At 38.8% G+C, this 26532-nt stretch overlaps 1 protein-coding gene and 1 pseudogene across 1 annotated transcript; one reads left to right on the top strand and one right to left on the bottom strand.

Annotated features, from left to right (window-relative positions):
- Window positions 1–1685: 1685 nt before the first annotated feature.
- Window positions 1686–2078, bottom strand: LOC129518313 (40S ribosomal protein S15a-like). Its single transcript, XM_055338407.1, has one exon. The coding sequence runs from the start codon at window positions 2076–2078 to the stop codon at window positions 1686–1688; it is 393 nt and encodes a 130-aa protein (XP_055194382.1).
- Window positions 2079–6126: 4048 nt separating this feature from the next.
- Window positions 6127–26532, top strand: part of LOC129518118 (60S ribosomal protein L35a-like) — a 98958-nt pseudogene continuing 78552 nt past the window's right edge.

Below are 26532 nucleotides of genomic sequence, written 5' to 3'. Positions count from 1 at the left end.
TGGTCTGGGTCACCCCACGAGGTAATCCACCAACCTGGAGAGCTGATAGTTGAGGGCAAGGTTTATCTAGAATGGAGAGTGTAAGAGGGAAATGAATTAGAATTAGATGGAGACCAGCTTCAGCACAGGGCAGTGGCTCATTCTGGTAACTTTTCTCTTAGATGCTTCCCTCAGGAAAAGCCCACGAAATTCCTAAAGGTTCTGCCTTCAGAAGATACATGAGGCACATGGATCGGAGTGAAACAAAGGGTAGGTAGTAATGGATACCGTGTTGTATTGCCCAATTCCCTTTCTCCCCGAAGCCTACAAAACTGAAATGCTCATCACCTCAGCTCTTGAGAGTATAAGTAGCTGGCAGTTCTCAGCTGAATTCCTCTCCAGGGGTTCAGGATTTATTTTTCTCTGAGTGGCTGAGGGGAGAGGGAGCCTGTATCCAATGAGTAGCTGATTCAGGGATGCATAGACTCAGACTTACCACAATTTGAAAAAAAACTTTTGAGGGCCATTCCATCCCCAGTGCTCCCCATGAGATGAGCTGAGGCTTTTGCTGTGACTGTATTATCATATACCAACTCCTTCCTCTTCCTAATCCTGCTTCATTTACTCCTCTCTAGGTGCAACTTCTGAGAGCATTCCCAACAAATTTGTTGCATGCTTATTTCCATCTCTAAATCTGCTTCCCAGGGACCCCAACACATGTTAGGTGCCTCTTCCATTCTTTCTTTCTATTTAGAACATTTGCACAATTCTGTGTAGGTCTTCTCTCATTTAGACTCTGTGCCCTTTACAGAGGAGGGAGCATCTGCTTCTTTGATGTGTCATCAGCACCTGGCGGAATGTTTATCAAATGAAAAATGTGCTCCCATGACACCACCAAATGGTTCTGCCCTGGGATGTTGAATTTCAGTCCAGAGAAGAAAAGCATTTAAGTGAATAGGATGTTTAATGGGAGTTAGTATGAATGGTAGCATCATTTGTGTACAGGATTTTTGCTGTTTACTCCAACTGAAGGATTTTTAAGCAAAATTGTTCTAGCTGATTCTAAATCAGTGTAAGTAAAGTAGAAGGCTTGGGTGCCATAAGATTATGAATAGTATTTTCCCAAATTTCTATGTTATCTCAGCAAATTTTCAATTTTCTTCTGAAGACTTGTACTTTGGCTAGTCAGGCACATAGATAAATTTGGGAAATTTGTGATGGGGAAATAGTAATTACAACTGTTTATTTCTTTTTTTAAAAGATTTTATTTATTTATTCATGAGAGACACACAGAGAGAGGCAGACATAGGCAGAGGGAGAAGCAGGCTCCTGGCAGGGAGCCCAATGCAGGACTCAATCCCAGGACCCCAGAATCACAACCTGAGCCAAAGGCAGATGCTCAACCACTGACCCAGGTGCCCCATGACTGTTGATTTTCTAAGATTATTGAGAACTTTTTAGGAAATTTAAAACATTTTATCTAATGAAATTTGCGGATGATTTAATGAAGTCTTACAAATAAATTTTTTAAGCTTCAATTTTTAAAAATTTGGTGAAGCTTAATATGTATCTAAAAAGGAGTAATCCTAAAGTCATTGGTAAAAGCCATGACTTCTTTTTAGGGTAGGTAACATTATTCATCCATTCATCATTCATTTCTTTTTTTTTCCATTGAGGCATTTTATTTGCATGCCTTTATCACATCCCTAGAAAAAGAATCCCAGGATTTTCCCTCCTGTGTCTTTAAATCTTGCTTCTTCATGGTCCACAATGCCAGATGAAGTTGTCAGTACAATGAAACCAAACTGGTGGGACAGGAGCAGATTATTCCACCCTTTTTCTAAATCTTTGAGTTGTACATCAAATCTGGGGCTGATGACTCCACACTCATTTGACCTGCCTTTGAGGTTCACAACGATTTTCCCAGCTCTATGATCTTCAATGATTTCAAATTCACCAATGTAACCATTCGTCATCATCACAGTTAGAAACCGGATGATAACTTTGGAGCATGGCCTAATAGGAACTTGGCGTTTGCCACTCTTTTCAGCATTTTTAATGCTCTTGAGAGTATCTGCCAGGACATTTGTACACACCATGAGGGTGGCCTTGAAAGATGGTGGAAAGAGCATTCATTTCATTTTTAAGCAGATTGTTTTGCACACTGTACTTCCTGTTTTCAAGTGTGTAATATACCAATTTACTCTTCAAATAGTAGTGAAAACCATTTCCTTAGATTTTCTGATATTTTATTTCTCTTTTATAGAGAATATTTGGACAGTTAATAATACTTTGGCATTTATCAATATATTCAGATTCTCAGTGCTACCATTAGTTTGTGATATTGTGCTACCTGAGACACTGTTAATATAGTTCCTTTAATGACACAGAATTTCTTTGTGGGCAGATCTTTCATGTGGGCAGTTCTGTTTTGTTGACATCATATTTGATATTGTAGCAGTAACTCCATAACAAAAAATTCAGAATGATGCCATGAGAACAGTGCCATATATTGGTTGAATGTATCACTGTTATACTGATTGGTTTGGTATTGTGTTAACATGGGATATTTCTAAGAATGTCAAGAAATGAAGAAAATTTAATAAATGTTTAGTTGCCATAGGAAACCAGCAGAGACACATTTTTATTTTTCATTTATTTATTAAGTTTTTTAAATTCATTCAAGAGAGACAGAGAGAGAGAGAGAGAGAGGCAGAGACACAAGCAGAGAGAGAGAGCCCAATGTGGGACTCTATCCCAGGACTCCAGGATCACACCCTAGGCTGAAGGTAGGAGCTCAGCTGCAGCTACCCAGGTGTCCTGAGACACATTTTGAAAATATGAAAGCCCAGCAATAGCTATTTCTGAAAGATCTGATAGTAGAGTCAGGCCTCCTAGTTTCTAGACTGGGTCCTGCTATTAATGTAAACTGAGACAAGTCCCTTTACTTTGCTGAGGCTTGATAATAATAAGTGTGACCATGTGGTGAATTTCTCCTGTCATATCATTTTATACCCCCCAAACAGCTGTTTGAGGGTAGGCATTATTATACCCATTTTACATATTAGGAATACTGAGGTTCAGACAGTTTAGGTGCTCTAGGTTGCTAAGAGCCAGAATTTAAACCCAGGTCTGACTCTGAGGTCTAAGCTTTATTATACCACAATATTTTGCCTTCTCCTTTTTCATCCAAAAGACAGAAACAGTAATACTTGTTCTGCCTCTTTTTAAAAAGATTTTATTTATTTATTCATGAGAGACACACAGAGAAAGAGAGAGATGCAGAGACACAGGAAGAAGGAGAAGCAGGCTCCAAGCAGGAAGCCCAACGTGGGACTCGATTCTGGGTCTCCAGGATCACACCCTGGGCTGAAGGCAGCGCTAAACCGCTGAGCCACCTGGGCTGCCCTTGTTCTGCCTCTTTTTAACTGTATATATGCCACACACACAGGGAGAAATCGTTGAATCACTATTGTACATTTGAAACTAATATAATATTGTGTGTCAACTATACTTACATTTAAGAAAGGGGGAAAAGTGCCCTGCATTTTATTTGGTCATAAATATCTTCACTAAGACTTTAATGGTCCTAGGGTAGGTCTGGCCTTTAGATGCCCTTTGAAGTTGATATTATCATGTCATTTCATGGACAAGAAAAATCAAGTTTGATGAAAATCAAGTTTGATGAGAATAAGTGACTTGCCCCAAAACACATACTAGATAGCATTGCCAGACTATGGACCCAGGTCTGTGTGATTTCAAAGCCTCATTTCTAATCACTAGCTTAAACTGCAGGACTTTCTGCCATTATTGAGTAGTGGTGGGCCCAAGGTGAAGGAAGAAGCTTATCGTGTAATTGTTTGTTGAAGCATTTAGATGTAGAACTGAGGTTTACTTTTGCTCCCTTGACATCCTCATGTCTTTCACATATGCATTTTGCCTTGGGAAACAATATACCTCCCTTCTTTTGTGGAACAAAATCAGGTTTAAAGACTGATATTCGGGGGGGGGGGTGATGCCTGGGTGGCTCAGTGGTTGAGCGTCTGCCTTTGCAGGGCGTGATCCCGGAATCCCAGGATCAAGTCTTGCATTGGGCTTCCTGCCGGGAGCCTGCTTCTCCCTCTGCCTGTATCTACATCTCTCTGTGTGTCTCATGAATAAATAAATAAAATCTTTAAAAAAAAGACTGCTATTCTTCAGGCTGGGCAAAATGAAGCCCTCTGTTCAACAGATATACATTAACTACCTATACCTACCAGGTGCTGCAATATGTATTGGGATCACAAAGATAAGAAGATCATTGGAATATAATGACATTCCTATAATAACAATAATATGTACTAAGTGCAGTAAGATCACAGTCAACTGATTACTTTGAATGTATCTTATTTAAATTTAAGTCTAATAAAATTTCTTTCCTGTCTTTAAAAACCAATACTGCCATATAATCCTGGTGCTTTCCATTTAACTAAAAAACTTACTTATTTAACATCCTTATTTTTTTTAAAGATTTTATTTATTTGACACAAGCAGGGGGAGCTGCAGAGGGAGAGGGAGAAGCAGACTCCCTGCTGAGCAGGGAGCCAGACTCTTGGCTCAATCCCAGGATCCCAGAATCATGACCTGTGCTGAAGACAGATGCCTAAGTGACTGAGCCACCCAGACGCCCCTAACGTCCTTATATTTATATGTGTGTAGAAATAAAAGAATAAGCATCTGTTTCCAGTATTTCAAAATTTTAATGAAGGTTGTACATGTTCCCATCATGAGGCTGAACAAGCTAACCAAAATTTCAAATATCTTTGCTTTTTGTTTGGTTTACATAAAATCAGTATGCAGAGAAAGAACATCTGATTGTCTCTTGGTGACAGCATAGGAATTTCTGGGCAGGTAGTTGGTGCAACAGTTATGGAGAGCAGAGCCCTATGTGAGAATCATGATACTTAAATATGTCCGGTGCGTAACTAAACTTGGACTTGAGCACAGATTGATGGCCACATCAAATGATTGGTATCAGTGAGCAGTACATAAGTTTCTGCAGGCTTGCTTGACTTTATAGCTTATCACAAACATGACAGTGATTTATGTGATTTCATAATATTATTATAAAACCTTCATAATTATGGATTGTTGATTAATTTCTGAATCAACAGTGAACCTGGAAAATAGTAATAATACAGATGGCATGAATTAATTATGGCTTACTAAATGCAGTTTAGTAGGAAAAATAGTTTCAATGTAGGGCCCAGGGAGGAAACAAACCTAAAACAAACCTAAAAACAAACCTAAAACAAACCTAAAACAAACCTAACCTAGTTTGAGGATTAGACACCAAGAAATTGGTTCATTTGCAGTCCCCAACTTCCCTTCTGTTTCTCCTGCTTTTCTTACAAACTCTGAATTTCATTTAAGACTAATCTGAAGGTTTATATGTAGTGGTGGAAATTACTTAGTTCCTCTTCTTCTGAATCATTATTGTAGTTTATGATTCTATGGAAAGATGGTAGACTTTGAAGAGTAATTGATACATTCTCAACAAAAAACAATGTGAAAGTTCAATGTCAATTTATTTTTTAAAGATTTTATTTATTCTTTTTATTATTATTTTTGTTTTTAAGATTTATTTATTTTCTTATTTATGATAGACATAGAGAGAGAGAGAGAGGCAGAGACACAGGAGGAGGGAGAAGCAGGCTCCATGCCGGGAGCCCGACGTGGGACTCGATCCCGGGATTCCAGGATCGCGCCCTGGGCCAAAGGCAGGTGCTAAACTGCTCAGCCACCCAGGGATCCCCTCAATGTCAATTCAAAATCAGAAATTTCTTTTGCTACTCAAAAGTACTATAGTCCCGCTGATTCTTATTGCTTCCTGGATGTCTGATTCCCACATATATTTTTCAAAGGTCAGTCCTGCCGGAATTTTCCTCATGGATCTAGTGTCAAATGTTCTTATGTGTAATGTTTTAACATTAAAAATTTGCTATATTATTTGCATATATTATTTCGTTTCTTTGAAGGACTGCCAAGTAGATGGACCTATCATGGTTATTTGTGCAAATAGAGCTTGAGTGATCTTGATTTCTGACTATTTCATTACTTATGAAGTGTGTACATGTGTTATGTATGCTACCTGTTTTATGTGGTACCATGGATCAGAGCTATGCAATAGTAGATGAAGTCGGCATTTGGAAATTACTTGCTGAATTTGATTTAATTTGGATGGTTCAGTTAGGAAAAGGTATGTTGGGAAATTAAAGAAAAGTAAATTTTTCAGATGAAATGTGTAATCTGTCCATATTGTTTTGCTATATATCCTTCTTAAAAACTTGTTGAGAGGGCGCCTGGCTGGCTCAGTCAGTAGAGCATGCAACTCTTGATCTTGGGGTTATAAGTTCAAACCCCACCCACATTGAGTGTAGAGACTACTTAAAAATAAAGTCTTTAAAACAATTTTAAAAACGTATTGTGTACTAAAAATTAAGAGAGCTTGTTGAATAAAAAAAAAGCACATCACAACATGGCTTTAAGAGAGCACTGAAAAACAGCATAATTTTTGTGGTAAAATAAGTATAAGATTAACCATTTTAAATATTTTTCAAGTATATGCATGCTTCGATGGCTTTTAGAACATTCACATTCTTTTTTTTTAAAGATTATTTATTTATTCATGAGAAACACAAACACACACACACAGGCAGAGGGAGAAGCAGGCTCCATGCAGAAAGCATGATGTGAGACTTGATCCCAGGACTCCAGGATCACGCCCTGGGCCAAAGGCAGGCTCTAAACTACTGAGCCACCCAGGGATCCCTCACATTCCTTTTATAATTGAAGTACAACTAACATACAGTGTTATATTAGTTTCAGGTGTATAGTATAATGATTAAGTAATTTTAAATATTACTCAGTACTCATTAAGACAAGTGTTCTCAGGGCAGCTGGTTGGCTCAGTGGTTGAGCATCTGCCTTTGGCTCAGGTCATGATTCCAGGGTCCTGGGATCAGGTCCTGCATCAGGCTCCCTGCATGGAGCCTGCTTCTCCCTCTGCCTATGTTTCTGCCTCTCTCTGTGTCTCTCATGAATAAATAAATCTTTTTTTTAAAAAAAATTAAGTGTTCTCATAATTCCCTTCACCTATTTAACCCATCCCCCCATCCACCTCCCCTCTGGCAACCACCAGTTTGCTCTCTATAGTTAAGAGTCTGGTTTTTTGGTCTCTTTTTTATTTGTTCATTTATTTTGTTTTTTTTTTTTAAATTACACATCTGCGTAAAATCATATGGTATCTGTCTTTCTCTGATTGACGTATTTCACTTAGCATTATACCTTCTAGGCTCATCCATGCTGTTGCCCAATGGCAAGATCTCATTCTTTTTTTATTTTTTATTTATTTTATTTTTTTAAAGATTTTATTTATTTACTCAGAGACACACAGAGAGAGGCAGTGACATAGGCAGAGGAAGAAGCAGGCTCCATGCAGGGAGCCCGGTGTGGGACTCGATCCCAGGACTCCAGGATCACACCCTGGACTGAAGGCAGCTGCTAAACCACTGAGCCACCCAGGTGTCCCTCATTCTTTTTTTAAGGGCTGAGTAACATTCCTGGAATGTTCACATTTTAAATGTCCATGGGTAGCCACTGTAGTCCAAGTGCCTTATACAAAGGCAAGCATAGAAACCAGTCCCTCAGGGAACCACCAGACCTACCAAAACACACAATCACAAATTTTTGTAGGACAGTCTTCTTACTATCCACCTTGGCACTAACCAGCTACTGTTTTTTTAAAATTTAAATTCTATTTGCCAACATATAGTACATCATTAGTTTCAGATGTAGCTTTCAGTAATTCATCAGTTGCATAGAACACCCAGTGCTCATCACATTACATGCCCTCCTTAATGCCCATCACCCAGTTACCCCATCCCTCCTACTCACCTCCCCTCCAGCATCCCTCAGTTTGTTTCTCGGAGTTAAGAGTCTCATAGTTTGTCTTCCTCTCTGCTTTTTTCCCATTCAGTTTCCCCACTTTCCCTTATGGTCCCTTGCCCTATTTCTTGGTGATACACACACACATATGTGTGTATATGCATATATATGTATATATGTGTATATATATGCATTTATACATATATATATATATATATATATATATATTATATATAATACACACACGGTACACACACACACGGAATATTACTCAGGCATCAGAAGGTATGAATACCTACCATTTATATTGACATGGATGGAACTGGAGGGTATTTTGCTAAGTGAAATAAGTCAATTGGAGAAAGACAATTATCATATGGTTTCACTCATATGTGGAATATAAGAAATAAGTAGCCACTTTGAATAGCAAGAATGGCAAGAATAATTGGAGCCCTAAGTAGAGGGCAGAGGAAAAGGAGATTTTAAGGGATCAGATTGTATTGCAGAGGATAAGTCCTGTGGTAGGGATTCAGACACTGTTTCTGTAGTCATACTATATATAGTATAGTGCATACTATAGCAGAGGTGTAAAGCACCTCTTACAATAGCCACTAATTGTGGAGAACCCTGAAATTGTGTCTTTCCTTTAGGCAAAGAGTAACTAAGGAAAGTCTTGATGTGTTCTGGGGACAAAGTTTTTTTTTTTTCTTAAGGCAGATGTCATGTCTTAGATAATGCACCTGCAGACAGCATTGTTACATTTAGTCTGGAAAATTTGTCTCTTTTGAATCTTATGTATTGGTTATCTGTCAGTAATCTATAGGATGTTCTGGAGCAAAGAAATAAATCATCTACATATTAAATGAGGATTGAATTACAAGGGAAAGCCAAATATTTTAAATTTACATTTAAAGTCTGGAAAAAATAGGTAGGGTCTCCTGTAAATTCCCGAGGCATAATATCCAAGTGTATTGTTGATTTTCCCAGGTGAAGGCAAGTAGGTGCTAGGAATCAAGGTGGAGGGGTCTACTGAAGAAGACAGAACCCAAGTCAGCAACAGAGAAGTAAGTAGTGTCAGATAATATAGAAGTGAGAGGAGTATTAGGATTTGGTACTAAAGGGAACCTAGGTTTCACTATTTTATTTATGGCCAAGAGTTCTTGAATTAATTTATCTTTTCCTGTTAGGCTTTTGTACAGGGGGTATAGGAGGATAGGTTCTTTTTCAAGGAGCCCTTAAATATTTAGATATTCAAATAAATAAAATCAGAAATGAAAGAGAAGGCATTACATTTGGTAACATAGAAATATGTAGAGACTACTTACTAGAACAATTATAGGGCAACAAATTGGATAACCTGGAATAAATAGATAAATTCCTAGAAACAGTCAACCTACCAAGACTGAATTGTAAAGATGTGGAAAATGCGAACAGACCAATAAGGACATTGAAGCAGTGATCAAAAACTTCCCCAAAAATATAAGCCCAGAACCAAATGGTTTTACTGACAAATTCTATCAAACATTTAAACAAAAATTAATGCTGATCCTTCTCTCAAATTCTTTGAAAAAATTGAGGTGAGGAAAATACCCAAACTCATTTTTTAAATCCAGTATTACTTTGATACCAAAGCCAGATGAAAATACTACAAGAAAAGAAAACCAGAGGCCAATATCCTTGAAGATTACAGATGCAGAAACTTTCAACACAATACCAAATTCAGCAACAATTCAGCAACCAAATTCAGCAACACATTAAAAGAATCATACACCATGATCAAGTGTATGGGGATTCAAGGTTGATTCAATATATGGACATCAATAAATGTGATGTATCACATTAATATACAGAAAGATGAAAGCAACATAATTATTTCAATAGATGTGGAAAAAGCATTTGACAAAACTCAACAATCTTTTTTGTAAAAGCTCTCCACAAATTGGGTAAAGAAGGAAAATACCTCAACATGTTATATATGACAAACCCACAACTAACATCATACTCAATGGTGAAAGGTTGAAGGCTTTTCCTGTAAGATCAAGATCAAGAAAGTGTGTTCACTCACCACTCCTATTCAGTATAGTATAGGAAGTACTGCCCAGAGCATACAGAAATCAGTTGTGTTTCAATATAGTAACAATGAAATATCTGAAAATAGATTTAAAAAAAACAATCCCATTTACATTAGCATCAAAACAATAAAATAGGAATTTATTTTTTATTTTTTTAAAGATGTTATTTATTTATTCATGAGAGACACAGAGAGAGAGAGAGAGGCAGAGACATAGGCAGAGGGAGAAGCAGGCTCCATGCAGGGAGCCTGATGTGGGACTCAATCCCAGGTCTCCAGGATCACGCCCTGGGCTGAAGGTGGTGCTAAACTGCTGAGTCACCCGGGCTGCCCTATTTTTTGATTTTTAAAAGATTTTATTTATGAGAGAGAGAGAGAGAGAGAGAGAGAGAGAGAGAGAGAGAGAGAGAGAGAGAAACACAAGCAGAGAGAGAGAGGTAGACTTCATGCAAGGAACCCGATGTGGGACTCAATCCCGGGTCTCCAGGACCATGCCCTGGGCCAAAGGCAGGTGCTTAACCGCTGAGCAACCCAGGCATCCCTAAAATAGGAATTTAAATTTAACCAATGAGTTGGAAGATCTGTACACTGAAAACTGTGAGACTTTGATGAAAGTGATTGAAGGAGATATAAATAAATGGAAAGTTATCCCATGTTCATGTATTGGAAGCTTTAATTTTAGCCATCTATAGATTCAATGCAATCCCTATCAAATTTCCAGTGGCATTTTTCATTGAAATAGAAAAGAAAATTTAAAAATTTTTTTTTCAATAGGATTGATTTTGTACCTTTTGTTTTTTTTTAATAAATTAATTTTTATTGGTGTTCAATTTACCAACATACAGAATAACACCCAGTGCTCATCCCGTCAAGTGTCCCCCTCCGTGCCCGTCACCCATTCACCCCCACCCCCCGCCCTCCTCCCCTTCCACCACCCCTAGTTCATTTCCCAGAGTTAGAAGTCTTTATGTTCTGTGTCCCTTTCTGATATCTCCCACACATTTCTTCTCCCTTCCCTTATATTCCCCTTCACTATTATTCATATTCCCCAAATGAGTGAGAACATACACTGTTTGTCCTTCTCCGATTGACTTACTTCACTCAGCATAATACCCTCCAGTTCCATCCACGTTGAAGCAAATGGTGGGTATTTGTCGTTTCTAATGGCTGAGTAATATTCTAAAATTTTTATGGAACCACAAATACCTCAAATAGACAAAGCCAGCTTGAAAAAGAACAAACCTGGAGGCATTATATTTCCTGATTTAAAACTATAGTACAAAGCTTTAGTAATCAAAACAGTATGGTACTGGCATAAAAATAGACATATGGATGAATGGAACACGATTCAGTGCCCATAAATAAACCCACAAATAGATGGCTAACTAATATTTCACAAGGAGCCAAGAATACTCAATGGAGAAAGGACAGTTTCTTCAATAGATGGTTCTGGGAAGACTGGATAATCACATGCAAAACAATGAAATGAGACTCCTGACACTACTTATATTAACTTAAAGTGGATAAAAACTTAAATGTAATACCTGAAACCATAAAACTTCTGAAAGAAATATTAGCATAAAAGCTAAAGCTAAAGCTCTTTGATGTTGGTCATGGCTGTGATTTTTTGGATATGACACCCAAAGCACAAAGAATAAAAGCAAAATCAACAACTGAAAAAAAAAACAACTGAGACTACATTCATAAAGCTTCTGCACAGCAAAAGAAACAGTCAATAAAATGAAAAGACATCCATCTATCTGATAATGGGTAAATATCCAAATTATATAAAAAAACTCATACAACTCAATAGCAAAAAACAAGTAATCCAATTAAAAAATGATCAGAGGACCTGAATAGACATTTCCCCAAAGAAGACATACAAATAGCCAACATGTACACAAAAAGATGCTCAACATCATTAATCATCAGGAAAATGTAATTCAAAACTATAGTGAGGTATCACCTCATACTGTTAAGATGGCTTTTATTAATTTAAAAAATGAAGAAGATAATACGTTTTGGCAAGGATGTGGAAAAAAGGGAATCCCTATGCACTATTAGTGGGAATGTCAGTTGGCATAACCACTATGGAAAAGTGTTGAAATTCCTCAAAAATTAAAAATAAAACTGCCATATTATCCAGCAATCCCACTTCTGGGTATATATCTTGAAGAAAATGAAATAAGAATCTCCTAGAGATATCTGTGTCCCCATGTTCATTGCAGTAGTATTCATAATAGCCAAGACATAGAAACAACCTAAGTGTCTGTCAGTGGATAAAGAAAATATGGTGTATACACACACCCCTACATACAGTGGAATATTATTCAGCCACGAGAAGGAAGGAAATCATGCTATTTGCTATAACATGGATGAACATTGAGGGTATTATGCTAAGTGAAATAAGTCAGAGAAAGACAGGTAATGTATGATCTCATTTATATGTGAAATCCGAAAAGGTCAAACTACTAAATGGAGAGTAGAATGGTGGTTCCAAGGACTGGGGGGTGGAGGTGTTAGGGGAAATGGATGAGTGTAGGCAAGAGATACAAACTTCCAGTTGTAAGAGGAATAAGTTCTGAGGCTCTGATGTACCACATGGTAACTATAGTTAATATTATATACTTGAAAGTTGCTCAGAGAATAGATCTTTAATGTTATTACACAAAAGTAATAGTAATTATGAGGTGATGTAGGTGTTTACTAACCCTTTATGGGGTGTGTGTATATATATGTATGTGTGTGTGTGTGTGTGTATCAAATCATCATGTTGTACATCTTAAACTAATGCAGTGTTGTATATTAATTATGTCTAAATAAAGCTGGAAAGACATACACAATAATAAAAGTGAATTGGAGTGAAAAAGTTTTGGAAATAGATGGTGATGATGGTTGCACAACACTGTGAGTGCAGTGTGGGTTTCTCTGGCAGCCAGACAATACGAAGGTAGCACCACTGTCCCTGATGCTTATGCTCTGCTATCTTGGTGGTGACTGCAGTCCAGGCACTCTGGAAGAGGGTCTGAAAGAGAGGGCACCACTCTTTTTCACTGACTTTAGTAAGTTTACGTTTCCCAAAGATTTTATGTATTTATTCATGAGGGACAAAGAGAGAGAGGCAAGGACATAGGCAGAGGGAGAAGCAGGCTCCCTGCGGGGAGCCAGATGCGGGTCTTGGGCCTCAATCCCAGGACCCCAGGATCAAGACCTGAGCCAAAGGCATGTGCTCAACCACTGACCACCCAAATGCCCCTAAGGTTATGTTCTTTATCATGGAAGTGAACTAAGTAAGTGTCTAAGGGCTCTTTAGGCTGCTGGGTGAAGTGATTGTTAAGGAAGCTATAATTTTTTTCTCACTGTGACACACAGCATTTATTGGCACCAGAGACCTACTTCAAGTTAACAGTAGTTATTGGGCACAACCCAGCTTCTGGGGCATCTGATGGTCTCTTGTCCCATGGCCAGAAGATCTTGAGCAGTAGCTAGGGAACTAATTCCCTAGCTTGTTTAGAGTCCCTTTGTTGAATTGCTAATTTGAACCATCCACTGGTTGAATTGCTAATTTGACTCGTCCATCAAGGACTAAAGAGCAGGACCTCCTCAGAAGCAAAAAGTTTCTGCAAACAATCCACTAGCTCTTCCCAAGACCCAGAGCTTTACTCTCTAGCAAACAATTCTTAGCACTCCTTAAGAGTATCCCATGGGACCCTAAGGCATTTTTCTTTTTCGGAATAGCATTATGCTCAATTGACCATCCTGCTTACTAGAACAATTTGTAAGCCTGCCCAGTGTTGAGGTTGTCATTGGTCAATCAGGATAACACGCCAAACTGAAAACAACAGGAAAGAAAAGAAAAAGGTGCCAGCTCCTAAGTGTTTAATTTTTCCCCACAGAGTGGCTCAGAACAAGAATTAGGTGCAAACAGGGGTGATTATCTCATTGCTTAGGAGCCCTGAACAAAAGGTTCCTTCCTTTCAATAGATGCAGGTTGTTGGGGCACCTGGCTGGCTCAGTTGGTGGAGCATGCAACTCTTGATCTTGGGGCTGTGGGTTCAAGCCCCAAATTGAGTGTAGCAATTACTTAAAAATAAAATCTTTAAGGCAGCCCGGGTGGCTCAGCAGTTTAGCGCTGCCTTCAGCCCAGGGTGTGATCCTGGAGACCCAGGATCAAGTCCTGCGTCAGGCTTCCTGCATTGGAGCCTGTTTCTCCCTCTGCCTGTGTCTCTGCCCCTCCCTCTCTCTCTCTCTCTCTCTCTCTCTCTCTCTCTCTCTGTCTCTGTCTCTCATGAATAAATAAATAAAATCTTTTAAAAAAATAAAATCTTTAAAAAGATAGAGGTAGGGTGCTGGTGGCAGGGAGAGGGGGGAGGGCAGGAATGGAAGAGAGCTAAGTCAGAGTAGGGCAAAGTGCCTCACTCAAGGCCATCAATAAGGACATCTCGCTGGAGGCACCTGGGAATGCAGATATGTATATGAGCATGCCTGGGCAAGGAGGGCCTGAGTCCTTGACTGCAACTCCCTCCAGTAAGTTGCAGAGTACTGTTAAATAACATAAACTCAATGGAGTTAATTAGAAAGATCTAATTTGCATTATTAATTGACTCGTGAATCAGCCAGCATCCATCTACCAAATGGAGTGGAGGTCCAAAGGGCTACAGAAAAGGAGAGGTTGTTAAAGGTAGAGGGAGTGGAAAAAAGGAAATTAATAGCAAAGAATATATTGTTTTGCAAGGTCACCCTCCTAAGGGGAACAGAAGGGGGCTGGCTATCAGTAAATTTCCTAGTGCTGACCAGGAAATTCCCATGTTGACTGGTTAAAGGTCACATTTCTGGGGGAGTTGAAACTGTAGTTAATTTACGTATTAAGCTTGGTTTACTACTTTGGCCTTTAACCTAAGTGATGCCATTTGAGACCTGTGATTTTCTTTTTAACAGCACTGGCTGTGTACCCAGTGTGGTGTAGGAAGTGCAGGTTTCTCCCTTGTGGCCTGCCAGGTAAAGCTTTGTGATTGCCTGTGGTCAGACCTGAAATATCACACATGGGACTTCGGTCTGGATATGGACTCCTCAACAGTAATGAACAGAAACAATTTACTCTTATTCAGTATATTCCCTCTGCAACTTTCAGGTGATATTGATAGGGATTGGGCATTATAATTTGATTTGCCATTTAGAATAGGCTACACATGACTCTGAAATGCACAGGTTATCTTGTGCGGCAGATAGCTACATGATTTAATAGGAGTTGTTTTACCATTAATCTTAGGTTCTCCTAGGTGACTGAAATTTAATTATCATCCTTATTGCTTTGATTTGTGGCGTGCTGGGGAATATATCTATCCACTGGTCAAGTTTTGTTGGAAATAACTCCAAGAGATTGTCAGTTCTCCTGTCGTGTACTAGGAGCTTGTTATATTCAAAATTGCTTGATATTAGTGTCATGTCAGTGGGAGCTTTGGCATTTGTTTTGTTATAGGGTGATATTATAATACTGTTTGTTATATTAGGATTGTGTGTAGAGTGACTTTTTAAAAAATTTTAAAAATTTATTCATCACACACACACACACACACACACACACACACACACAGGCAGAGACCTAGGCTGAGGGAGAAGCAGGCTCCCTGTGGGGAGCCCGATGTGGGACTCAATCCCAGAACCCTGGGATCATGACCTGAGCCAAAGGGAGATGCTCAACCACTGAGCCACCCAGGTGCCCGAGTCACTTTTTTAAAAAGACTCTATTTTTAAGTAATCTTTATACTCACTTAACCTGGGGCTCAAATTTACATTTAGAGACCAAGAGTCACATGCTCCACTGACTGAGCCAACCAGGCGCCCCTGGAATCACTTTTAAAAGGGGAAATTAAAAGAGAGAGAGGCTATTTCTATTTGCTTTTTAGAATTTTTTCTCACTTTTCATATATAGTGAGTAAAAATACAAAATATTACTATGTCCAATAAAATAATATGCTGTGTAAATATTCTACTCTTCGTACTATTACACATGACATCACTACACATCTCTTATTCTATTTCCAGGAGAGATCCAAGTTTTGGCAGTATAGTGCCATCTATTTTTTTTTTTTTTTTTGGTTTACTAAGCCTTCATTTTTTGAATCCTAGAATTAGAGAGCTGGATGAAACCCAAGAGCATGTTTTAAGATACTCAGGCCTGTGATTGAACTCTATATCTAACACACTTGTATGGTTTGGGGCTGGTTACCTAACCTGTAACTCAGTGTCCTTATCTACAAAATCAAAGCATCAAACTACCTCTGTTTACTCGCCAGCATTGTAAGTAGGTTTCTACATAATAAAAACAGTTTGAAAAGGAAAACCACTAGTAATAATTAGGTGTGATTTCAATGTATATCAGATCATCACATTGTACACTTTATTGTATAATTTTTGTCAAATATACCTCAATAAAGCTGAAAACTAAGTGTGATTTACTTTAAAGGTAAGGAATGTTTAATTAGTTTGCATAAGGTCACACTGTAGTCCTGCAACAGAGTAAGAACTAAAATCCAGGTTTCTTGATTCCCACTGTGGCAGTGTTAGTAACACATTGTTGGTGTTTCTTTTTTAAAGTAAATCCCAGAAAAGAGCTAGATCTCATAGGTGATGTCTTTTTAAAACTGTTGTGGGAACCTTACATATATGGTCCTTATCAGAGGTGGAAGTGTGACCCTCTGGGGGATCACACAGAAGGTGGGAAGAAGTTTCAGAGATAGAAGTCTGAAGAAAGAATAGATTATGCCAATTACAACTAAAAGTCATTAATTTTAAATGTAAGATATTTGAGGATAAGTAAATCATTCAAATAAAAATGTTTAAATGCAAGTTTGTATGACCTAGGCCAATTTGACTATTCAGCAGTTCACAGGTAATTTTTTAAAAAGATTTATTTATTTATTTATTTGAGAGAGGGGTTGGGGTGGAGGGGGAGAGGGATAGAGAATCTCAAGCAGACTTTGCACTGCATCCCCCCTGACATGGGGCTCAATCTCATGACTCTGAGATCATGACCTGGGCAGAAACCAAGAGTCAGATGCTCAACCAACTGAGCCACTCAGGTGCCCCAGTTTGCAGGTTCTTTTAGTAAAGATTTAGGTAGCCTCTAGTCGTTTGGGAGGATGAGGGTTATACATTTCTCCTTATACCATACTCCCCTTCTTAGCAAGTGATATTTTACAAGGAAATCTTTGACAAAATTCTGACAAGTATACAAACACCTGCAAACAAGCAGGCCCAGAGACAGCCACATAACCTGTGTATGTAGCTCAGAGGAAGCCCATTTCTGCCTTTAGGCACTCTGCTTTCTCCTTGCCTAGTGGATATCACTGAGTGGTGGATGCAGTGGTGCTCACATGGCAAGAGTAGCCATCTTTATAGTCAGGCAGGAAATACAGAATCAATAGCTCAGCTAGAGAAAGCTTAGTTGCCAGGTATCGAGGTGGTCGATTAAAACAACAAGCTAGAATGAAAGTAACAATTAGCCTTTATTCACTTACTGTGATAGTGTAAGCAAGAGGCCAGAGAGACAGTGCCATGTGTTCATTTTCTAGGGCTGCTGTAATGAAGTACCACATACTAGACAACAGAAATTTATTTATTGTCTCCCAGGTCCAGAGGCCAGAAGTCCAAGAGCAAGCTGTCAGCACGGTTGGTTCCTTCTGAGGGCCGTGAGGGAAGATTTGTTTCATGCCTCTTCTTCTTGTGGTTTCACGGGAATCTTTGGTATTATTTGGCTTGTACACCCATCAATCTAATCTCTGCATTCATCTTTACATGGCATTCTTTCTCTGTGTCTGTGTCCAAATTTCCATTATTTACAAAGACATCACCACCCTACTGACCTCATTTTAACTTGATTACCTGTTTAAAGACCCTATCTCCAAATAAGGTCCTATTCTCAGGTCCCGAGGGATAAGACTTAAATATATGGGGTTTTGGGGAACACAATTCAATCCGTAACATGCCAGCTCCTCCAGTGTTTCAGTTTTCTCCATGAAACAGCACTGAATGAAGATCAGGTGTATTAGCACAGACAGGAGGAATCATCTCACTACTGGGGGAGCACTGAACAAAAAGCTCCTGCCATTCCATCAACTCAGGACTTAGGAGTGGGGCGCCTGGGTGGCTCAGGTATCTGCCTGAGTTCAGGTCATGATCTCAGGGTCCTGGGATTGAGCCCCACATCATCCGGCTCCCTGCTCAGCGCGGTGGGGGGCCCCACCCCAGCCTCTGCCCCCCCCCCATGTGCACACCTGCACGCGTGCTCTATCAAATAAATCTTTTTTAAAGGCTTAGAAGAGGCAGAAGGAAAAGTCTGGCAGTGGAAAAGTACTGAGTACTGAGACTGAAGAAAAATGTGGTCTCAGCAAAGGTGTCTGAGAGAGGCTTCGACTAGGGACCATTGATAAGGAGGCCCTCAAAGGCATTTAGGCTGGGAATGCAGATATGCATAAAAGAATGATCTGCCAGGAGGCCTGAATCCTTGACAGTGACTCCCTCCAGACTGTACAGCAAGTCTGGCATGGGGAAGGCAGCTTTTTCCCATGAGGACTGCTAGGTAAAGGTTTTTTGTTGTTGTTGTTTTGTTCGTTTTTTTGTTTTTTTTAAGTGAACCTTTTTGAATTGCTGTGGTTGGGCATGAGGATCATATATAGGATTTTGGACTGGAGGATTTTGGAGGTCACCGTGACCTCCATCCTCTATCACATGGAGAGTCAAAGGACTATCAATGTCTAGACTTGAGACAATGCTCTGAAGTTATTAGGCAGTTGGGTTCTTAGAACTAGGTATTTACAAAGCAAGGATAAAAATAACATCAACCTCAGTTCTCACAAACATGCTCTTTGTAACAGGTTCAGTGTGAACTAATACTTATTCCAAATCACAAGTTGCATAGCTTTGCCTCATTCAAAAAAAAAAAAAAAAGAATTTCAACAATGGTTTTTGTGAATGTTTTGACTTGCTGAAAATTCCATGTAATTTGTTCTGTTGATGTCCCATATTTTAAATTTGTTTTGCTGTTTTCTTGTGATTTAAATCATTGTCCTATCATTTATAATTAAACTCAAGTTGAATATCCTTACCAGCATGAGAACACAGGTGATGCTGTGTATTTATATATTATGTTATATAGGGAAACATGATACCTGACTGGCTGCTATTATTTAAGCTACATGATAAAAGCCTAATTTCTTCATTGCTTCTTTAGTTATGGGTAGAAAGCACTCCATGTGCTGTTACCTGGCACCACACAAATGTCCAGTTTGCTAATATCCATTCCCTTAGTATCAGCTGAAAACCCTTGCCGCATAGTTGAAAACTCTTTCCCATAACTTCATTAGGGATTGTATATGGTGATATTACAATATTAGCTGGTTGTCTTCTGTAAAGGGAAACTTTGCTCCCTCAGTTTGGGTTGTTTGGTATGTTAGTTTTCTATTGCTGGGTGACAAATTACCACACTGAGTGGTTTAAAACATGTGTTTATTAGCTCACATTTTTATAGCCCGAAGTCCAAGTGGCCTCAACTGAGTTCTCCGTTTATAAGGCTGAAGTCACAGTGTTGAATGACGCGGACTCTTACATGGGAGCTCTAGAGAAGAATTGGCTTCCAGGGTCACTCATGTTCACAGAATCTAATTCCTTGCAGTTATAGTCTGAAGTCCCATTTGAAGTCTGAAGTCTCGCTGGTGGCCAGCTGGGAGCTAACTCTCTGCTCTAGACCTCCAATCAATTTTGATACCTTTGGGTCATTTTACTATACCTAGAATGCTAATTCAGTTAAGCTACCTATCATTTCAGTTATCTATTAATGTATAAAGCAAGAGCTATTTATTATTTCTCATGATTCTGTAGGTTGACTGGGCAGTTCTTCTGTTCCACATAGTGTCAACTGGGGTCTCTTGGTCTCTCATTCAACTGTTTTTAGCTGGTGCCTGGGCTGAGCTTAGAAGGTCTGAGAAGATTTCTTTCATATATCTGGAATCATGGTGTTGATAATTAGCTGGAGTTCCTTCATTTTTCTTCCATGTGGCTTCTCTCTCCGTAAGGCATTTCATCTTCCAGGCTTTTCCCATGCCTCTCCTGATAGCAAGATTAAACAGTGTTTTCCTAAAATTTATGTCCATCTGGAACCTGTGAATATGGCCTTTTTTGGAGATAGTATCTTTGCAGATGTAATCAAGTTAAGATGAGCTCATACTTGATTAGGGTGGCCCCTAAATCAAAATACTGGTGTCCTTATAAAGAGAAAAAGACACAGAGATACCCAGAGGAACATGCCTTGTGAAGACAGAGACAGAAATTGGACTAGTGCAGCTGTAAGACAAGGAATGCCAATGATTGCAGGGAGCTACAAGAAGCTAGAAAGAGACAAAAAAAGGGTCATGTGGGTGGCTCAGTCAGTTAAGCGTCCAACTCTTGATTTTCACTCAGGTCATGTTCTCAGGATCTTGAGATCTGGTCCTCCATAGGGCTCCATGCTCATCATGGAGCCTACTTGAAATTCTCTGTCTCCGTCTCTCTCTGCTCCTCCCCACCCCACTCCCACTGCTGCTCATGCACTCATTCACTCTCTCTCTCTCAAATAAATAGATTCTTTAAAAAAAGAAAGAGACAAGAAAGGATTTTTCCCTAGAGCTTTCAGAGGGAGCATGGCCCTGTTGATACCTTGTTTCTGTGAGAGACTAAATTTCAGTTTTAGACCAACCAGTTGTGGTACTTTGTTACAGAAACCCTAGGAAACTAATCAAACAAGTTGCATGACCACGTTCCAGAGTCAAGGTGGGAAAAGGCTAGAAAATGGTAGGAGTACCGAGAGGTGTGGTTGATAGGAGACCAACAGTGTAACAGTCTACCAGATTGCTATCTTTTTCCTTGTGATTCATGTACTTCCTGCAAGGCATTTTAGGCAATCTAGGCTTAGGTTTGAGCCTGGAATCTTTTTTATCTAGATCTCATCCCAGTGAAAATGAGGTTTCTTGGTTGCATCTCCTCAAATCGAGAGAACTGTGAACTCTGTAAATAACCTTTCCTCCACAGACCCAACACACAGTGTCAAGACCAGATCATGATAATCACAATAGACACTGTCTTCCCAAAAAGGGATAAGATGGGAGGCAGTAAATACTGAGCATTTACTGGCTCATAGCAGTTCTGAAATCTAGCTGATCAATTGGTACCAATTCCTCTTGCTCTGGAGGCAGGGAATTTTTTTTAACAGCTCTCAAATAAAAAACAAATCTGGACTTCAATAAGGGGAGACTATTTTTGAAAGGATTATTACAAGAGGGTGAAGAAGAGAAGGTTTTGATCATGAGATCTGCAAATGTCTAAGTGGGCAGGCAGAGAAGGACTTTTCTTCTCTTATAGGAAGGAATAAATAAATCTAGAAAGAACCAGGTATAAGGAAGCAGATGAATGTGAATAGCATGATCAGACCATAGATTAGAGAATGTTTTACACTTAGGGGAGCCTGTTCTCAGAAGGGGCTGTTAAGGTTGTATGTTGGTTCAGACTGTGGGTGGGCCAGCATTTAGGGTTCTGGGGAAAGGAGAGAATCTTAACCAAGTTTGGTTAATACGCATTCTGTTCCCCTTGATCATTGGATAGAACAGTTTGATGAATTGCTTATGAGGCAAAGAAGGGAACTTGCAGTATGTGTGTGGCTTTGTCTTAGATAAATAAGGGAGGCCTTAGTAATTACAGGGCTTGGGTTGATTTCAAAATTGTTACAGTCTATAACACCCAAGAAATAGTCCCACTATGCCAGGAAATCATTGCTCTCTGGGAATAATAGTTCTGTTTTGTTTCTTCCTTTTTTTGCCTGTTGTCTTTGGTATTCGCTCTCTTTAATATCTGAAGATGTCTTAATAACTCCTGTTATTTTCTCTCATATATCCCTGTTTCTGCCAGGATATTTCTGTGACATTCCATACCTTAGGTTGTGTTTTGAATACTTCAGTTGTATCATTTATTAAGTGGTCAGTTAGCCATAGCCTAATCCTGATATTCCTTTGCTATGTCCACCCGTTAACACTGGGACTGTGTCCGTCCATTCAGAGAGTTGTGTTGACCTTAGAAATAATTTCAGTGACTGATGTTCATTTCAGAGTTAATACCTAGTGTTTACTACACCTTCTGTGAAATCCTTATTATAGAACTTTATGGGACTCTGAGTAAAACTGCCCTAAATCAGATAATAATAATTTGTCAGTTTAGGTTCCCATCGGTTTATAATTTTATATTGTGCTGGAAACAGGACTAATTTAACATACCAGCTTGAAATATACCATATTTTGACAGGCGGAGTCTGTTTAATAAAGTCAGCATAAGTGGATAGACAGTGTATGAAAGAGGGAGTCTTAAGGAGAAAAAATGAGTGGGAAATATCAGAAAGGGAGACAGAACATGAAAGACTCCTAACTCTGGGAAATGAACTAGGGGTGGTGGAAGGGGAGGTGGGCAGGGGGTGGGTGTGACTGAGTGACAGGCACTGAGGTGGGCACTTGACGGGATGAGCCCTGGGTGTTATTCTATATGTTGGCAAATTGAACAGCAATAAAAAATAAATTTATAAAAAAAAGAAAGAGTGAGTCTTGGATTAATTATATAGTACTTCACAGGAGACTTGGATGTGTACTGGGCCTTTTTAAAAAAGATTTTAGTTTATTTATTCATGAGAGACACAGAGAGAGAGGGGCAGAGACATAGGCAGAGGGAGAAGCAGGCTCCATGCAGAAAGCCCGATGTAGGACTCGATCCCGGGACTCCAGGATCATGCCCTGAGCCAAAGGCTCAACCGCTGAGCCACCCAGGCATCCCTGTACTCGGTCTTGAACACATCATTGCCCTGTTATTTTTGTTATTAAAATCACAATAAATATCCATAAGATATTAGTGTCAAGATCAACTTGGTCATTGTATCAATTGGAGTTGGGTAAAGAAGAAGTATCATGTCTTGAAAGGATACTTATTTATAGTAAAGTTGTATAACTGGGTACCTTAACTATGGAAACAATATATGTATGTTTATTAATAAGTAGTTTGACTAACTAGGAAGTGACCTTCTTGTCTCCCCCTCCCAGAAAGGGTGTTTTCCATGAGCTAAAACCTAGTAACTTTTCTTGCCAGGTGAATAAAGAGTTAGACTTCAGGTTTGATACTTCTTGCTACATTGGGGACTGGTTTCCTTATGCACTTGGGTGCTACAAAATGGTGGTAGCTCACTCTTATCTTAAAATATCCTTACTACAAATGGCATTATATAAATTGAGAGGAATTCTTCTTCTAAAGAGGTCTGCAGCCAAGAATTAAAGGTTACTATGTATTAGTCACTACCAGCTTATTTATTGGTGGTGTACTGAAAACAGAAATAATTTGACATACCAGCTTATGAATAAATGGGCAGGCCTCTGTTTTTTTATTCCATTCATGGGCATAATCTTTACCATAACTCAAGAGGAACTGATCAGCTTTTCCATTATATGTGCCTGGTTCAAATTATCGTAAGTGTTTTGCAGTGATCATGTCTTAAAATGGGGGATAAAATGGACCTGTACAATTGGAATAAGACCAAAACTTTAATTTGGGGACTCAAGTGTCCCATATCATCTTTTTTTTAATGTATTAAGGATGGAAAGCCTCAATTTTCTGGCCCTTGTCTACTCAAGGTTTTGTATGGACTGGTACAGATAATTGTATTTTCTAGGAAGACTTTTTAGTAAAATACCATCAAATCAAGGTAAGGGAGATGGTCCTATTTCCCTTATGTTAATTTGCTAGTATCAGTTATGAAATATCACCACCTGATACATTTAGTGCCCTAGTCCCTGGAATCTTCCAGTGACTCATGTTTATTAGCAATATATGAACATATTATTTATTTTATTCTTCAATAGCTTTATTGAGATATAATTTACACTCCATAAAATTTATCTGTTTTAAGTATACAGTTCATTGGCTTTCAGTAAATTTACAGACCTGTACAACCGTCACCATAAGCCAGTTTTAGAATATTTATATTACTCTAAACGATTCCTCATGCCCATTTGTAGTCACTCCATGCCCCACATACCCTCTTCTTCCCCACAGCCCTAGGCAACCACTAATTATTTTCTGTCCCTATGGATTTGTCATTTTGTACAAATGGAGCAATATAACACGTGGACTTTTGTGATTGGCTTCTTTCTTTACTTAGCATAATGTTTTCAAGGTTCTTCCATAATGTAACATGTATCAGGAGTTATTACTTTTTGTTGCTGAATAATACTTTATTGTATGGACATACTATACTGCATTTTGTTTATTCATTCACCAGGTGATAGACATTAGGATATCTCTACTTTTTGGCTATTATAAATAATCCTATGAACATTCTTTTAGAAGTTCTTATGTTGACATATGTTTTGTGAATTTTTTGATATATGTTTTTATTAAGTATTCTCAAATGTTGGAAAGGCCACATGTTTGGCCATCTGTATTATGTACATATCTTGGGAATCACTGGCTTAGAACATTTGAGACTCACCCCCAATTAATAAGACTATTGAGTATTACTTGATTTATATAAATCATCATCTGGGCTCCTGTTTTCAAGGACCATAGCTGTAGCCATGAGTATGACAGCTTTTTTGAATTCTGTGAGGCCTTGCAAATCGTTGATCCTGAAGGTGATCTTGGGGGAACTCCTGAGACAGGGATCAAATATTATTTCCCAATACCTCACTTAGTTAGCTCATATAAATGAATCAGGATTTTTGAAAAATGGCATAATTTATAGAATAAGGAAGCATCCTCTAACAATCTGTTTTTAATGCCTGTGACTGCTGTTTTGAGGACTTGGCAAACAATATTGCTTTGAAAAAATACAAAACTAAATATTGATGAACATGAGATCATATAACCATCAGTTTACTTAGGTGAGGCACTCATGCAGTGGACCTCAGCCACCACCACACATTAGAATCACTTGGGAAGCTTTTTAAACCAATGATGTCCAAGCTCCACATCCAAAGATTCTGATTTGATTGTTGCAAGGATATAGATAGAATGGGGGTTAATTTTTTACAGGGGTTTGTAATGTGCAGTGAAAATTGAGAACCACTTTAAAGAGAGATACATCATACCGTATGTAGTCCGCATCCCTATGAATGGGTTAATTGTAACATCATAGGACCACTCTCAGTAACCCAGCATCCTGAAGAAAAGTCACATCCTGTCATATTGGCTGAGTACAAGATATCTTTAATATTACTAAGAACCTTCATTTTGCATTGTTGCAGATGATGACTGTCATTTGACTTTGTGGAGATTAAGCCAATTTTTTCTATTCTTTAGCTACTTCTGATAGGGATCTATCTCTCTTGACCTTGCTCTGGGAATCATTATTGTAGCAGCATTAAGTTGTTTCTGAGTATCTCTCTGGAGCTGTAGTGCTCCCCACTTTCATGTAGTCTCTCATTTGATTCCCTAACATGGTGCACTAATATTTTTTGCCCATTTTCTGTTAGTGCTGGGATAGTTGCTTTTATAATTATCTTTTTAAAGAGATCATGTCATCTTTCTCCTATTCCAGATGAAGTCAAATAGAATGGAATTTGAAAACTCTATTGTTTATCCATGTTATTTGCATGTTCCCACAGTATTTTTGTCATATTTTCTGATCTGAATAAAAAGTTTCACAGGCTCATATTTTTTGTGCAGTTTCTCCAAAACTTTAATTTTGGTTCAACTAATCGTCATAAAGGAGCAAATGCAATTCCAAACTCCAAATGCAAGTAAACAGTAGTAAACCCAAACTGTATGTTGGTCCCTTTTTAGAAGTACTGTTGTCAACCTGCCAGTGTTGCCCAGACACCACACCAGTCCTCAGGGTACTCTTCCTTGAGAGTTATTCTTAAATCTGAGTGAGTGTACCTGCAGGACAGGTGATCCTAATTCTCTTTGATGTGCTCCACTCACTTAAAAGGGCAATGGCCACAGATGCAAATATCTTGTGAGCCTACCTTTTAAGCATATCTATGAAAGGATCAGATACTGGAAATTCTATTGTCCCAACTGTGCTCTTTAAAATTGTAAAGGCGATATACCTTTAGCATCTCTACTCTAAGACTGCTCCTTCACCTTTTCAGTAGGCTGACACAGCCGGACACTTAACCAACTGAGTCACCCAGGGGCCCCTGTTCTTGCAATATTAATTGGATGGTCTGAACTCTCCCTGATTTGATTGGACCCATGGCATAACTGGAAACCCTTTCTGTGGTAATAAAAAGGTTTGAGGTTTGAGGACCTGTCCCCAAAACAAGAATTAAGAATTAAGTTCTTAGCTTCAAATAAACTCAAGGAAGTGACAAGTATTTGATTTTCTAGGGTGGTTATAAGTTGCCTTTGCCCCTTGGGATTTCTTTCACCGAAGTCTTGCTGGCTTTTGGATGATACCACAGATGGGTTCGTTCAACATTGATCCTAAACTCCTCCTTACCCCATAGGGACTAGAAAGTCAAAACGTATACTTCCTAGACCCTCTTGTTTTT

This window comes from Nyctereutes procyonoides, unplaced genomic scaffold (assembly GCF_905146905.1).
Source record: "Nyctereutes procyonoides isolate TBG_1078 unplaced genomic scaffold, NYPRO_anot_genome, whole genome shotgun sequence".
Taxonomy (NCBI): Eukaryota; Metazoa; Chordata; class Mammalia; order Carnivora; family Canidae; genus Nyctereutes; species Nyctereutes procyonoides.
The sequence above is the reverse complement of the archived record's forward strand: the minus strand, read 5'-3'. Positions and strand labels throughout refer to the sequence as shown.